The 17,229-nt window shown below is 35.9% G+C and overlaps 1 protein-coding gene across 3 annotated transcripts in view; it reads left to right on the top strand.

Annotated features, from left to right (window-relative positions):
• CENPC (centromere protein C) overlaps positions 1 to 17,229 on the top strand; it is a 79,369-nt gene that overhangs the window by 39,153 nt on the left and 22,987 nt on the right. For all 3 annotated transcript variants that reach the window (XM_041726086.1, XM_041726085.1, XM_041726084.1), the window contains exons 11-12: positions 7,544 to 7,687; positions 8,252 to 8,334. In XM_041726086.1, coding sequence (XP_041582020.1) covers positions 7,544 to 7,687; positions 8,252 to 8,334 — 227 coding nt within the window. The remainder of the gene's footprint in view (positions 1 to 7,543; positions 7,688 to 8,251; positions 8,335 to 17,229) is intronic.

The raw sequence follows: 17,229 nt of genomic DNA, 5'->3' as shown, positions 1-17,229 counted from the left end.
TAACTACGTACTTACTGTTGACTCGAAACCTTACTGAAAGCATAAACAATTAGCACATATTTTATATTTTACATGTATTATATGCTATATTCTTAAAATCTAGAAATAGAAAAGAAAGTGTTATTAAGAAAATCATAAAAAAAAAAAAAGGAAATCATAAGGAAGAGAAAAAACATTTTCAGTATTGTGTATATTGAAAAAAATCATGGGTAAGTGGACCCGCACCCTTTAAACCTGTGTTGTTCAAGGATCAGCTATAGAATTTATCAGACTTTTTGAACATTTGCTTTTTGTATTGATTCCAAGATCATAAAGATCTATTTTTCTATATTTTCTTCTCAAAACTTTAACTTGCGGGATGGGATGCCTGGGTGTCTCAGCAGTTAAGTGTCTGCCTTTGGCTCAGGGCGTGATCCTGGAGTCCTGGGATTGAGTCCCACATCGGGCTCCCTGTAAAGAGCCTGCTTCTCCCTCTGCCTATGTCTCTGCCTCTCTCTCTCTGTGAGAGAGAATAAATAATAAAATCTTTAGATAAATAAATCTTTCATGAATAAAATAAATCTTTAAAAAACTTGCTTTTTTTATTTTATTTTATTATTTTTTTTAAACTTGCTTTTTGAGTATTTACTTCTTTAAATCATCTGTAATTTATTTAGGAAATGTAAATTCTTTTTTCCCTATGTAGATAATCAGTTTATTGAATAGTATGTTTCCCCCCCACTGATTTGTAATGACCTTTCTGTCTTTTATCAGATTTCCATATTTATATCAGCTTGTTTCTTATTTATTTGCATAAGATTCCTGAGAAGTGGATAGTACAGGTATTAGCTCCATTTTTATAAATGAGGAAGGGCTACATAGATTAAATAGTGTGTCATTAGATACCTAGGACTTCTAACTAGTAGTCCAGTAGTTTTTACTTGAATGTATTAATAAAATAAATCCAAGTTTTATTAAATAAGGCAGATGAGCCTTAGTTATAGGTTGAGAGAAATGTTCAGGTAAAAAGTGATTTACATTGAGTTATAAAATTTGAGCTAGTATTCCTACAACAAACCTTACCTTTTGTGTTAAATGAGGAGTTAGCCTAATTAGAAATAATCCAAAGTTGATAGTTGCTAAAATGTTTGCTGAAGAAAACCTATTAGGTATCTGAATTCATAGACAGATCTTTGAGACATTTGTTTCATCAGGATATATGATCATTAAGCTACTGTATACACACAGAAGAGCAAACATGTGTTTTGGTATTCTCCCTGTCATAAGGTGAAAAGGTAAATCTTTGTGGTTACCCAGTGGTCCTTATGGAAACTTCAAAGATAATTTGGGTATAAAATACATATTAACAGTTGTATGGTTCTGTATTTAGGAAAGTTAGACAAAAAAACTGGTCAGAGAAAACTGGGTATTACATTAAAATATGAATAGATCATGGGTGCCTACAGGGAGGCAGATGATTGGTCCCTTTTCATGATGATAATATTTAAAACATGCATCAGTAACAAGAGTAAGCTCTTTTAGAAGGAAGGAGCTTGGGTCATCTGGGTGGCTCAGTGGTTGAATGTCTGCCTTTGGCTCAGGTTGTGATCCCAGGGTGCTGGGATTGAGTCCCACATCAGCTCCCTACAGGGAGTCTGCTTCTCCCTCTGCCTATGTCTCTGCCTCTCTGTGTCTCTCATGAATAAATAAATAAAATCTTAAAAAAAAAAAAAAAAGAAGGCGCTTATGTCAAAAATGGCTTAACGGATGCCAGAAGAGATTAGGTTTTATAATATTTTTTGTTCATCATTGGTAAGCTCTTTAAAAACTGTAAATCTTAATATACATTTATATGTGTATACTTAAACATATGTACATGTATAAGTACAAGGAAAATGTTAAGTTTTGGCATCAGTTTTAACTTGAACTTATTGTTAAATAAAATAGTATATAATTTGTATTAACCTGACCTTATCATTAAATAAGATAGTATATAATTTGTATTGATTTTACCTTTTTTCCTTTTTTAAAAAATTCAATTTGCCAACATAGAGTATAACATCCAGTGCTCATCCCATCAAATTGATTTTACATTCTTAATAAATTGTAAGAATTGATTTGATATGTAAACATATTCATTACTTTGTGTATACATTTGTATTTCTCCGTAATTGTTTTATTTAGTGTAGTGCCAAGATTTTTCAACCTCTAAGCAATCAACTTTTGTTTCCTCTGGCCATAGGGATATATGAATGTAGGTAGTCAAGAACTAGTATCTAGCTAATGCTCTGTCCAAGTACATGTAACATAAACCTTTTAACGTTTTCATAATGGCTAACATGAATTGTATATTAGCATCTGAAGGAATTGCTTCATTTTTAGTCTGTTTAACTGATGGTCATTTAAAAATGTATGAGACAGGAGTAAATTAAAACTATGTTTAGAAACCAGTTTTGTGGGGATCCCTGGGTGGCTCAGCGATTTGGTTGCTGCCTTCAGCCCAGGGTGTGATCCTGGAGACCCGGGATCAAGTCCCCTGTCAGTCTCCCTGCATGAAGCCTGCTTCTCCCTCTGCCTGTGTCTCTGCCTCTCACTCTCTTTGTCTCTCATGAATAAATAAATAAAATCTTAAAAAAAAAAAAAGAAAAAGAAAAATAAACCAGTTTTGTATCTTTTATCTTAGGAATTGTCCATGGATCCAAAAATTAATTGTTAACATAATTCAATATTAATCTAAAGTCTTAAAGCTAACTAAGGGGTTTGAAAACACAATTTAGCTTGATACTTTGAGTTCCTATAATTTATGGCACTATAAAAATTCTGGGATGATTGGGTAGCTCAGTTGATTGAACCTCCAGCTCTTGTTTTGGGCTCAGGTCATGATCCTGGGGTCGTTGGGTAGAACCCCACCATGGGCTCTGTGCTCAGTGAGGAATCGGCTTCCCTCTGCCCCTCCCCCCACTTGTGTGCTCTCTTTCTCTCAAATTAAATTTTTCTTTAAAAAAAAAGAATTAATTGCTTTTTAAAAAAAGACGTTACCAGGGCACCTGGGTGACTCAGTCAGTTGAGTGTCCAACTAATGCTTTCAGCTCAGGTCATGATCTCATGGGTTGTGGAATTGAGCCCCACATGTTGAGTGGGGAGTCTCCTTGAGATTCTCTCCCTCTGCTCTGCTACCCCCCCCCCCGTTTGCGTTCTCTTTCAAATAAATAAATGAATGTTAAAAAAAGACATTATATTGTCTATTATTATTATTTAACTTAGTTGGGCACATAATTTTATATTTTGTAATGTTCAAAGATGTTATTCGTACCATTCGTACTAGGAGAGGAATTTTAGGAATTAAAACTTACTAGGATTTGTGGGAGAAAATAAATTTAAACCTTTTTAATACTAGAATATTATGTGATACACCCATATACATACACACACATACACATGTTGAAATCAGAGAGGAGATGGGTAATAGTTTTTAAGCCGAAATTGATTAATTTGTCTAAGGCATCTAGCTTTTTTTTTAAATTAAGGCATCTTCCTGATTAGAAATGTTACGACTTACTTCTCTCTACAAGTATGTAACGATATTGAAACTTTTAAGTGTTATTTTTTGTTTTTTTATAACCATGAGCATTAATAAAAGCTAACTTCCTTCTTCCCTGTTAAAACTTTTGGGAACAAAAGTTTAAGGGCTAGAGGACTTAAATCATAAACAGTTTCCACTGAGTTTCCTTCATTTAAATTTATGGAATCACTTAATTTCTGTATTATTTCTATAAGCCGGATGGAGCAGAAGCTCATTACAGTAGACTTAAAATTCACTCATGAAATGTGCACAACTCAGTGGTTTTTAAATATATTCACAGGAAGGTGCAAACCATCAACATAGTCCATTTTGGAGCATTTTCAGCACTTCACAAAGAAGCCAGTGCCCTTTAGTTAGCATTTCTGTAGTCCCTCTTCCACTGCTTTAAGCAGCCACTAATATAATTTTTGTTTGTATAGATTTTACGTTTTGGATTTTAATCTGAATGAAATCCTGTAGTATGAGTTTTTTTGTATTGGCTTCTTTCTGTTTGGATATTTTCTTTCTTTTTTTTTTCCCCATGGGCTTGAACTTATGACCCTGAAATCAAGACCTGAGCTGAGGTCAGTTACTTAACCTCCTGAGCCACCCAGGTGCCCCCTGTTTGGATATTTTCAGGTTTCATTCATGTTGTAGCATGTATCAGTACTTTATTACTTTTTAGGACCAAATATTTTACGGTTTTGCCATGTTTTGTTTATTTGGTCATTCGTTGATGGACATTTGGGTTCTTCCTTTTAGCTCTTGTGAATAATGTTGGCATAAACATTTGTGTAACAGGTTTCTATGTGAACATATGTTTCGTGTCTCTTGGACATATACTTAGGATTGGAATTGCTTAGTCATATGGTAACTCTATATTTAAATTGTTTGAGGTACTGCAAGACTGTTTTCCAAAGCATCTGCACCATTTTACATTTCTACCAGCAGTGTATGAGGATTCTAGTATTTCTGCATTCTTGCCAGCAGTTGTTATCATCTGACTTTGATTCTAGCTATCCTAATTGGTATGAAAGTGGTATCTCATTGTGGTTTCATTTGCATTTCCCAGATGACTAATGATGTTGAGCATCTTTTCGTGTGTTTATTCATCATTTGCACATCTTTAGAAAAAGATCTGTTCAGCCTAATTTTTAGTCGGATTGTCTTTTTTTTTTAATTATGTTGTAAGAAAAAAAATTATGTTGTAAAAGATCTTTATATATTTTGGATACAAGTCTCTTGTCAAATAAGGGATTTGCAGGTATTTTCTCCTTTGGGTTGTTTTTTTGCTTCTTCATGGTGTCCTTTGAAGCTCATAAGCTTTTAATTTTTATAAAGTCCAATCTATTTTACCATTTTGTTGTTTATACTTTTGATGTCATATCTAAGAATCCAAGTTCATGAAGATTTGCCTCTATCTTTTCTTCTAAGAGTTTTATAGTTTTAACTCTCTTACATTTAGGTCTTTCATCCATCTTGCTAATTTTTATATATTCTGTGAAGTAAAGGTTTCACTATTCCTCTCCATGTTGACTATCCAATTGTCCCATTAGTGTTTGTTGAAAAGACTTGTTTTCCCCATAGAATGGTCTTGACACCATTATTGAAAATCAGTTGACCGTAATATATGAGAGTTTCTTTCTGTGTTCTCAATTTTTTCCTTCTTGATCTGTGTATCAGTTCTGGGTCTAGTACTATACTGTTGTGATTACTTACCATTGCTATGATAAGATTTGAGATCAAGAGGTATGAGTCCTTTTTATTTTTCCTTTTCAGAATTGTTTTTACTATTATGGGTTCCTTGCAATTCCATATACATTTTAAAATCAGCATGCCAATTTCTACGAAGACTTCATTTGACATTCTGATACGGATTGCATTGGATTTGTGTATCAGTTTGAGGGAACATTGCCATTTTAACAATAAATATATTGACACATGAACATGTGATATTTTTCCATTTATTGAAATCTTTAACTTATTGCAAGACTGTTTTCAGAGTATAAGTTTTATACTTCTTTTGTTAAATCATCCCTAAGCATTTTATTTGTTTTGATGGTATTATGAAAGGAATTGCTTTTTATTTATTTTTTTAAAAGATTATTTATTTTTTTTTTCAGAGAGAGAGAGAGAGAGAGAGAGAGAGGCAGAAACACAGGCAGAGGGAGAAGCAGGCTCCATGCAGGGAGCCTGACGCGGGACTCGATCCTGGGTCTCCAGGATCACACCCTGGGCTGAAGGTGGTGCTAAACCGCTGCGCCAACGGGGCTGCCCAGGAATTGCTTTTTAAATTTTATTTTTGTTTTTTTTTTATTTTTTTATTTTTTTATTTTTTTATTTTTTTATTTTTAAATTTTATTTTTGGATGTTCATTGCAAGTGTATGGAAATACAATTAATATTTGATCTTGTATCATGCAACCTTGCTAAAGTCATTTATTAGTTTTGATAGCTTTTTAGTGGATTTCATAGGATTTTCTGAGTACAAAAACCATATCATTTGTGAATAGAGATACTTTTACCCTTCTTTTCAAATCTTGTATTTATTTATTTTATATTGCCTAATTGCCCCGGCTAAAATCCTTAGTACAGTGTTTAATAGAAGTGGCAACAGCAGACTTCTTTGTCTTGTTCCTAAATTTTAAAAGGAAAGCATCCATTCTTTCACCATTTAGTATGTTGCTAGCTGTAGGTTTTTCATATATCCTCTTTATCAGGTTGAGGCAGTTCCCGTCTAGTTCTAGTTTGTTGGGTGTTTCTATAATAAAAAGCTATTTGATTTTGTGGAATGCTTTTTTTTTTCTTTTGCATCTTTTGATATGATACGATTTTTGTTTCTTACTCAGATGATATATTAATTGGTTTTAGTATGGTAGACCAAACTGCATCTCTGGTATAAATCCCATTTGGGCACGATGGGACCAAATGGGACATATAATTCTATTTATACATTGTTAGATTTCTTTTGCTATTACGTTGTTGAGTTTTTTTGGTCTCTGGTTTTCTTGTGACATTTTTGTTGAGTTTTGGTATCAAGATAATCCTGGCTTCATAAAATAAGAAGTTCTCTTCTGTCTTTTGAAAGAGTTTGTGAAGAATTTGTATTCTTTGAATGCTTGGTAGAATTCATCAGTGAAACCATTTGGGCCTGGGCTTTTCTTTCTAGGGAGTTTTTTTGATTACTGATTCATTCTCTTGTTACAGGTCTTTTGGGATTATTTCTTCTTGAATCAGTTTTGGTAATTAGCATATCTTTAGGAATTTTTCCACTTCATCTAGGTTATCTAATTTGTTGATGTATAATTGTTCATAATATTCTCTTATAATCCCTTTTATTTCTTTAGACTCTGATCATAGGACCTAGAGGAATAGTAGAACCTTCAGAAATAAAATATCAAAGCATACTCGAAAGTTTGCATGCTCTTTAGTTATGTCGCATGCAAATTTCTTCCTCAAGTATAATAAGAGTAGGCTGTTAGAATGAGTCAAGAAACAAAGTAAAACGTAGGGCTTAGAAAGGTGAGAAAAGTTGTAGTATAGTTTGGGAATAGTACATCCTATATGCATATATAGGAGATAAACTTAAACTAATTAGATGTTAGCTATTAAAGAGATGAGCCTGAGTGCCTCTTAGCTCCCTACTGTTCCTCAATAGGCTGGATAGGGGTGTCAAAGAAAACAGTTTCAGTTGTTTGTGGATTTTCAAAAAAAAGATAAATGTGTAAAATAGATTATATCCTGCCTGTAGGTAGTGTCTCCCTGTGTTCTCCTGTCATCACTTCCATCTTAGGCCAGGTGTCTACCAGTTTTCTTATCAGAATTATTCTTAGTAGGTCCTAGAATCAAATTTCTTTTTCCTACTCTAGTAAGTCCTAAGACCTGAACAGGATTATCTGATATTTGTTACAGCCAGTATTATATTGTCTCCTCATTCTGTATTGTTTCTGGAAGAATATTTTATGGAGGAATGAAAACAATTTTACACTTTACATTTTTACAGAGGTATAGGAAATCCAAAGAAACAAGATAATATGACCGCACAAAATGTTCATCGGAAGTCTCAGATCAAGGAATTTACATGCAAGACTCCAGCAGAATCTAACTTGGATTCTGGAGAGCCTAAGACTTCAGTTTTGGAAGGAAGGTATGTATATATCTGAAGTCATATACCCTTTTTTTAAAATGAAGGAATGGTAAATTATAACAGATTCCCAAGACTTTTAAGTGATGGCTAAGATTTCTTTACTTTTTGGTGAGTTATGACTAGTAGGCCTATCCTGGATTCATAATAGAAGGAAAGGAATCTAGGACTAGGATAAGCTGAATTATCTCTGAGCAATTTCTGGACCATATTTTAAATTCCACTTGTTTTTTACTGTATTTTTTAACTAAGACAAGCTGATTTATTTCTAATTTTTTATGATTTAATTTTTATCAAGGGGTGTTGCTTGAGTTGACTTAAAATTTATAACTGATTCATGAAGCTTAAACGGTTATAAAATTCAGCATTTGTTTGACGGTTATAAGACTAAATTATAGATTGTTTTATGCATCATGTACATATATATTTGGTGACCTATAACATCAATGTTAGTTTTATAAGAAGGAAACCTTTGGCAGTTTTGGGAGAAAAATGACCATCAAGGTACATAATTAGATATATGTATTATAAACGCACAAATTTATGGTTTACTTTTTTATCTTAAAGTGGACCTTTCAGGATTAAGAATTATTTAACATCTGGAGAAAATAATTCTGATGTGGATGACAAGGAAGTTTCGGAAAGTTCAAGTAAGTTATTATTTATTGTCTGTTGTCTTGATATTTATGGCATTATGCATATAGAGTAAGGTGTGCTGTGTTTTATATAAATTATCACCAGTGGCAAATGTGAATTGAGTACTTACTCTTAAGAGCCTTACCAAATGTTTAGAGATTTGTAAGACCTTACACCTAGGTGACAGAGGGAGGAAGAGAAAGAATGACAGAGTGACAGTCCTTTCTTTGAGATAGAACATAATGAAATGTTTGACACTGAAAATATCTATTCTAGTATTTAAAAATGTTAAGGGGTGCCTGGGTGGTGTAGTCAGTTGGGCACCTGACTCTTGGTTTTGGCTCAGGTCATGATCTCAAGGGTAGTAGTAAGAGAGAGCCCAGCATCGGGCCCATGCTCAGTACAGAGTCTGCTTGAGACTTTCCCTGTGCCCCTGCTTGCCATGTGCTTTCTCTCTCTCTCTCAAATAAATACATCTTTTTTTTTAAAAAAAAATGTTAAGCTGATAAGGGAATAAAGCAAGATAAGCCATTTATTAATTACTGTGGGTATATAATGGGTATATCATTTGATTATATCATTTTTTTCTGCCTTAAATATGTTTGAAACTTTAAAGTTTTTAAAGTTTTTGAAATGCCTCTTAATAGTTTTGTAACTTTTTATGCTGCCAAAGAAAGTGTGCTTGAAATATGATGTTTTACTATCTATTTTTTCTTCCTGATTCACTAATTCATTTTCCTTTTACTTATTTTTTTAAATTGGAATATCATTTTTTTTGAGAGAGAGACAGAGCACAGCACACACAGGTGTACCCACGAGCAGGGTTGGTTGAGGGGGGTTGCCAGGAGGAGAAACTCTTTTTTTTTTTTTTAAGGTTCGTTCATTCATTCATTCATTCATTCATCAGAGACAGAGAGAGAGGCAGAAACACAGGCAGAGGGAGAAGCAGGCTCTATGCAGGAAGCCTGACATGGGACTTGATCCCGGGTCTCCAGGATCACACCATGGGCTGAAGGTGGCTCTAAACTGCTGAGCCGTGTGGGCTGCCCCAAAAGGAGAGACTATTAAGCAGACTTCTTGGAGCTACACATGGGGCTGATCTCACAACCTTGAGATTATGACCTGAGCTGGATATAAGAGTTGAATGCTCAACTGACAGAGCCACCCAATGCCCCTCTTTTTCCTTTTAATTTGCATCTCTTAAAAAAATAATAATAATTTGCATCTCTTGAAATGCTAGAAAGGTGGAATTTTTTTTTTTAAAGATTGTATTTTTAAGTAATCTCTATACCTAATGTGGGATTTGAATGTAAAAACCCTGATAACAAAGAGTCATAGGCTCTACCAACTAAACCAGCCAGGCATCCCCTTTGCTTTTTCCTTTAAATTGTTTTTTTTCCCTGTGTTTAGATTTATTTTATTATTTTTCTCCTCTAAGTTGAATGCTTTCTGTAATTATTTTTCTATTTTTTATTCGATAATTTTTCATTTGAAAAAAAATTTCCTGATTATAATTTTGGCTTAATTTTTTAGCTTTTTATTAAAAATTTTTTTTAAAGGATTTATTTAATTTTTTGGAGAGAATGTGAGCAGGATTGGGGCAGAGGGAGAGGGGAAAGAGAGAATCTGAAGCAGACTTTGTGCTGAGGGCAGAGCACCCACTTGGAGCACGATCTCACAACCCTGAGATGATGACCTGAGCCAGAAAGAGTTGGACTCTCATTTCAGTGAGCCACCCAGGCACCCAATTTTATGGCTTTTTAAATGTTTTTTGTTGTTGTTGTTTTGTTTTTCTTTTAAAGATTTATTTATTTTAGAGAGAGAGAGAACATGAGCAGAGAGGGGGCAGAGGGAGAGAAAATCTCCATCAGGCTCCTCGTTGAGTGCAGAGCCTAGTGTGGGTCTCGACCCCATGACCCTGAGATCGTGACCTGAGCCGAAGTTGAGAGTTGGACACTAAGCCAACTGAGCCACCTAGGCAGTCCCAAATGTTGTGTTCTTATTGTAGTGTACCATAAATTACAGTGATTTTTCTTTGACCTACAAGTTTTTTTAAAGACTATATTTAATCAAGAACTTGGTCTCCAGAGTCTGGAACTTGGGGTTGAATCTAGCTCTACCACTTATTTACTATGTTATCTTGAGTAAAAAATTTCATTGCTCTTACATTTAACATTCTATCTGTAAAATGGGGATATCATTTCCAATCCCTTAGCTTTCTTGTTTAGTTTACTTATTTATTTTTAAAGATTTTATTTATTTATTCCTGAGAGACACAGAGAGAGAGGCACAGACATAGGCAGAGGGAGAAGTAGGCTCCATGCAGGAGCCTGATGCAGGAGTCGATCCTGGGACTCCAGGTTCACACCCTGAGCCAAAGGCAGAGGTTTAAATGCTGAGCCACCCAGACGTCCCTCTTGTTTAGTTTAATATCTGGTTTGTGGTAGAACATAATGTTGGCTGTTGCCCTAAAGTGTTTTGTTCTTTGTTAAGAATTTCTAGTTTCATTTCACTGTTCTAGGGTACTTTGGCTTGTATTATAAATTTTTTGAAAAATAGACCTTTATTAAGGGTTTCTTTGTGTTCTATAGTATACTTAGAGCATATAAAATTCATGTAAGAATTTTATAATTCTCCCATGGGTGCTTGAAAAAAGAATATTCTTTTGCGTACATGTGTGGATTTAAAAATATCCACTTGTTTTATTGATATAAGTGGGTATATATTTTTGAATATATGTAGCACTCTTAAATATTTTTTTAATTTTTAAAGATTTTATTTGAGAGACAATGAATGAGCACGAACGGGAGTGGGGTGGGTGAGGGAAAGGGAGAATTCAGACTCCTCATTGAGTAGGCAGCCTGAAGACTCGGGGCTCCATCCTAAGACCCTGAGATAATGATCTAAGCCCAAGGAGATGCTTAAACCCAAGCACCTCGGAATTTCTTAAATATTTATAGAATATTATGATTCTTATGATAACTTTAATGGTTTTGGGTTGAGCACCTGAAAGAATGGTCGTGTCATTATGTGATTTGGAGACTACTGGGGAAGGAGTGGATTTGGGGAAAAGAACAGGATCTTAAAATGGAACATGTTACATAGATATTATTTTGATCCTTTATCTTTATATCCTTGCTTGTGATTTGTGTTATCTGCTGAGGACTGCCAGAGTTGCAGTAAAGTGCTTCTCCTGCAGTGGTCTGCTTTTTTCTCCTTCTGTCTTCTGTAGTGTTTGCTCTGTATATTTCAGTGCTTTTACTAAGCAGGTAAGCATTTATATGGAATGTAACTGCTTAAGTCAAATTTATCTTCTTGATCTTGTTACAGTGCTTTTAAATTATAGTCTGTTTTGCCTAATATTGTGATGCCTGCTTTCTTTTGGTTTGTTCTTGTTTTTTTATATTTTTGTTCATCTTTTTACTTAACCTTTCTTAAAGAACTAAAACAAAGTGGTTTAGAAATAGTACATAAATGAGTTTTTATTTTTAACTTCTTCTGTCAGTATTTTTTCCTTTAATAAATGTTTAATACATTTGTACTTACTGTCAGGACAGATAGCCTTGATATTTCTTTTTAAAGTTGGTAGACATTCTCACATATGCTAGCAAAAACTCAGGAAAAAAAATTTATATATTTATATATATTTTTTACAACCAGTTGAATGGTAAAAAATAGTCTTTGAGTCATAATCTTTTCTTCCTTTAAACTAGCTGGCTATTGATCTTTTGCCTCATAGCTAATGCTCATGAGCAGAAATTCAAAAGCAGGCTTACTTCTTGTTTTCTTGGTAGGTAATCTGTTCTATCTCCATGCTTATTAAGATTCTTAAATGTTTGAAACAGAAGTTGGTTTTTTATTGCTTTTTTAAAATAATTTTTTTGGGGCAGCCCCAGTGGCGCAGCGGTTTAGCGCCGCCTGCAGCCTGGGGTGTGATCCTAGAGACCCGGGATCGAGTCCCACGTCAGGCTCCCTGCATGGAGCCTGCTTCTCCCTCTGCCTGTGTCTCTGCCTCTCTCTCTCTCTCTCTGAATAAATAAAAAAATCTTTAGAAAAATATTTTTTGGAAATTATTAAATTTATTAAGTTATTAAATTTTGGAAATGTTTAATTTTAAACTCTCCCTGAAATCCCATATTTGTTTCATCCAGTTTCCACAATTGTCAACATTTTATATTTGTTTCATTTTCCTTCCTGCCTCCAGTACATACATGTTCATACACACTTCTGTTAGACCTCAAAAAAAAATATTTTTTAAAGTAGGCTCTGCACTTTGCCTGAAGCCCAACGTGGGGCCTGAACTCATGACCCCAAGGTCATGACCTGAGCTGAGATCAACTTGGATACTCAGCTGACTAAGTGACCCATGCACCCCTTAAAATTATTTTTATCGAAATATAATTAATATACAGTGATATGTTTTAGGTATACAACAGAATGATTTAGTATTTTTATGCTTTATTCGTTTATCATAAGCATACTCTTAATTCCCTTTATCTATGTCATTCATTGCTCACCCACCTCTCCCCTGCAACCACCACTATGTTCTCTGTATTTAAGAGTCTGGTTTTCTTTATTCAATTGTTTTTTTTTTTTTATTTTTTTTTTTTTAATTTTTATTTATTTATGATAGTCACAGAGAGATAGAGAGAGAGGCAGAGACACAGGCAGAGGGAGAAGCAGGCTCCATGCACCGGGAGCCCGACGTGGGATTCGATCCCGGGTCTCCAGGATCGCGCCCTGGGCCAAAGGCAGGCGCCAAACCGCTGCGCCACCCAGGGATCCCTATTCAATTGTTTTGTTTCTTAAATTCCACTTGTGAGGGACTGTGAGGGACGCCTGGGTGGCTCAGCAGTTGAGCATCTGCCTTCAGCTCAGGGCGTGATCCTGGGATCTGGATCAACTCCCAGATCTGGCTCCTTGCCGGGAGCCTATTTCTCCCTCTGCTTGTTTCTGTCTCTCTTACGTGAATAAGTAAATAAACTCTAAAAAAAAAAAAAAAATCCACATGTGTGTGAAATCATATGGCATTTATCTTTCCCTGACTGACTTGTTTCACGTAGCATTATACTGTCCATCCATTCCATCTATGTTGTTGTAGATTGCAAGATGTCACTATTTTTTTTTTAATTAATTTTTATTGGTGTTCAATTTACCAACATACAGAAAAACACCCAGTGCTCATCCCGTCAAGTGTCCACCTCAGTGCCCGTCACCCCTTCCCCTCCAACACCCGCCCTCCTCCCCTTCCACCACCCCTAGTTCGTTTCCCTGAGTTAGGAGTCTTTATGTTCTGTCTCCCTTCCTGATATTTCCCAACATTTCTTCTCCCTTCCTTTATATTCCCTTTCACCATTATTCATATTCCCCAAATGAATGAGAACATACACTGTTTGTCCCTCTCCGATTGACTTATTTCACTCAGCATAATACCCTCCAGTTCCATCCACGTTGAAGCAAATGGTGGGTATTTGCCATTTCTAATTGCTGAGTAATATTCCATTGTATACATAAACCACATCTTCTTTATCCATTCATCTTTCGATGGACACCGAGGCTCCTTCCACAGTTTGGCTATTGTGGACATTGCTGCTATGAACATCGGGGTGCAGGTGTCTCGGCTTTTCACTGCATCTGTATCTTTGGGGTAAATCCCCAGCAGTGCAATTGCTGGGTCGTAGGGTAGTTCTATTTTTAACTCTTTGAGGAACCTCCACACAGTTTTCCAGAGTGGCTGCACCAGTTCACATTCCCACCAACAGTGCAAGAGAGTTCCCCTTTCTCCACATCCTCTCCAACATTTGTTTCCTGTCTTGTTAATTTTCACCATTCTCACTGGTGTGAGGTGGTATCTCATCGTGCTTTTGATTTGTATTTCCCTGATGGCAAGTGATGTGGAGCATTTTCTCATATGCTTGTTGGCCATGTGTATGTCTTCTTTGGTGAAATTTCTGTTAATGTCTTTTGCCCATTTCATGATTGGATTGTTTGTTTCTTGGGTGTTGAGTTGGATTAAGTTCTCTATAGATCTTGGATACTAGCCCTTTATCTGATAGGTCATTTGAAAATATCTTCTCCCATTCTGTAGGTTGTCTTAGTTTTGTTGACTGTTTCTTTTGCTGTGCAGAAGCTTTTTATCTTGATGAAGTCCCAGTACTTCATTTTTGCTTTTGTTTCCCTTGCCTTCATAGATGTATCTTGGAAAAAGTTGCTGTGCCCAAGTTCAGAAATGTTGCCTGTGTTCCCCTCTAGGATTTTGATGGATTCTTGTCTCCCATTTAGATCTTTCACCCATTTTGAGTATATCTTTGTGTATGGTGAAAGAGAGTGGTCTAGTTTCATTCTTCTGAACTTGGCTGTCCAATTTTCCCAGCACCATTTATGGAAGAGACTTTTTTCCAGTGGATAGTTTTTCCTGCTTTGTCGAATATTAGTTGACCTTAGAGTTTAGGGCTCATTTCTGGGTTCCTGTTCTGTTCCATTGATCTCTGTGTCTGTTTTTGTGCCAGTACCACACTGTCTTGATGACCACAGCTTTGTAGTACAACTTTTTTTTTTTTTTAATTATTATTATTTATTTATGATAGTCACAGAGAGAGAGAGAGAGAGGCAGAGACACAGGCAGAGGGAGAAGCAGGCTCCATGCACCGGGAGCCCGATGTGGGATTCGATCCCGGGTCTCCAGGATCGCGCCCTGGGCCAAAGGCAGGCGCCGAACCGCTGTGCCACCCAGGGATCCCCTGTAGTACAACTTTAAATCCGGCCTTGTGATGCCCCCAGCTCTAGTTTTCTTTTTCAATATTCCCCTGGCTGTTGGGGGTCGTTTTGATTCCACACAAATCTTAAGATGATTTATTCCAACTCTCTGAAGAAAGTCCATGGTATTTTGATAAGGATTGCATTGAACATGTAAATTGCCCTGGGTAACATTGACATTTTCACAATATTAATTCTTCCAATCCATGAGCATGGAATATTTTTCCATCTCTTTGTATCTTCCTCAGTTTCTTTCAGAAGTGTTCTGCAGTTTTTGGGGTATAGATCCCTTACCTCTTTGGTTAGGTTTATTCCTAGATATCTTATGCAATTTTGGGTGCAATTGTAAATGGGATTGACTCCTTTGTTTCTTTTTCTTCAGTCTCGTTGTTAGTATATAGAAATGCCACTGATTTCTGGGCATTGATTTTTGTATCCTGCCATTCTGCCGAATTTCTGTATGAGTTGTAGCAATCTTGGGATGGACTCTTTTGTGTTTTCTATGTACAGTATCATGTCATCTGCGAAGAGGGAGAGTTTGACTTCTTTGCCAGTTTGAATGCTTTTTGTTTCTTTTTGTTGCCTGATTGCTGAAGGCTATGACTTTTAGTACTATAAGAGGGAGAGTTTGACTTCTTTGCCAGTTTGAATGCTTTTTGTTTGTTTTTTTGCCTGATTGCTGAAGGCTATGACTTTTAGTACTATAAGAGGGAAAGTTTGACTTCTTTGCCAGTTTGAATGCTTTTTGTTTCTTTTTGTTGTCTGATTGCTGAGGCTAGGACTTCCAGTACTATGTTGAATAGCAGTGGGGAGAGTGGACATTCCTGTCTTGTTCCTGATCTTAGGGGAAAGGCTCTCAGTGTTTCCCCATTGAGAATGATATTTGCTGTGGGCTTTTCATAGATGGCTTTTAAGATGCTGAGGAATGTTTCCTCTATCCCTACGCTCTGAAGAGTTTTGATCAGGAATGGATGTCAAATGCTTTCTCTGCATCTATTGAGAGGATCATGTGGTTCTTGTTTTTTTTGTTGTTGACATAATCTGTTACGTTGATTGTTTTACAAGTGTTGAGCCAGCCTTGCATCCCGGCGATAAATCCCACTTGGTCATGGTGAATAATCTTCTCAGTGTACTGTTGGATCCTACTGGCTAGTATCTTGTTGAGAATTTTTGCCTCTGTGGTCTTAAGGGATATTGGTCTATAATTCTCCCTTTTGGTGGGGTCTTTGTCTGGTTTTGGAATTAAGGTGATGCTGGCCTCATAAAAGGAGTTTGGAAGTATTCTGTCCCTTTCTATCTTTAGGAACAGCTTTAGTACAATAGGTATGGTTTCTTCTTTAAACATTTGATAGAATTCCCCTGGGAAGCCATCTGGCCCTGGATTTTTGTGTCTTGGGAGGTTTTTGATGACTGCTTCAATTTCCTCCCTGGTTATCGGTTTTTCATTCCTTCAGGTTTTCTGTTCCTTCTTCTTCCAGTTTTGGTAGTTTGTAGTTTTCCAGGAATGTGTCCATTTCTTCAAGATTGCCTAATTTATTGACATATAGCTGCTTATAATATGTTTTTAAAATCGTTTATAGGGGTCCCTGGGTGGCTTAGTGGTTTGGCACTTGCCTTCGGCTCAGGGCGTGATTCTGGAGTCTGGGATTGAGTCCCACATCAGGTTCCCTACATGGAGCCTGCTTCTAGCTTCTCCCTCTACCTGTGTCTCTGCCTCTCTCATGAATAAATAAATAAAATCTAAAAAAAAAAAAAAATCGTTTGTATTTCCTTGGTATTGGTTGTGATCTCTCCTTTTTCATTTGTGATTTTATTAATTTGAGTCTTTTTTCTTTTTAGTAAGGCTGGCTAAAGGTTTATCTATATTATTAATTCTTTCAGAGAACCAACTCCTGGTTTTGTTGATCTGTTCTACAGTTCTTCTGGTCTCTATTTCATTGAGTTCAGCTTGAATCTTTATTAACCCTCTTCTTCTGCTTGGTGTAGGTTTTATTTGCTATTCTTTCTCCAGTTCCTTCAGGTGCAAGGTTAGCTTGTGTATTTGAGTTTTTTCCAGTTTTTGAGGGATGCGTAGTGTGATGTATTTACCTCTTAGGACTGCTTATGCTGTATCCGAAAGATTTTGAATGGTTGTATCTTCATTTTCATTAGTT

Source organism: Vulpes lagopus, chromosome 12 (assembly GCF_018345385.1).
Source record: "Vulpes lagopus strain Blue_001 chromosome 12, ASM1834538v1, whole genome shotgun sequence".
Classification (NCBI taxonomy): domain Eukaryota; kingdom Metazoa; phylum Chordata; class Mammalia; order Carnivora; family Canidae; genus Vulpes; species Vulpes lagopus.
This window is presented reverse-complemented; position numbering and strand designations above follow the sequence as displayed.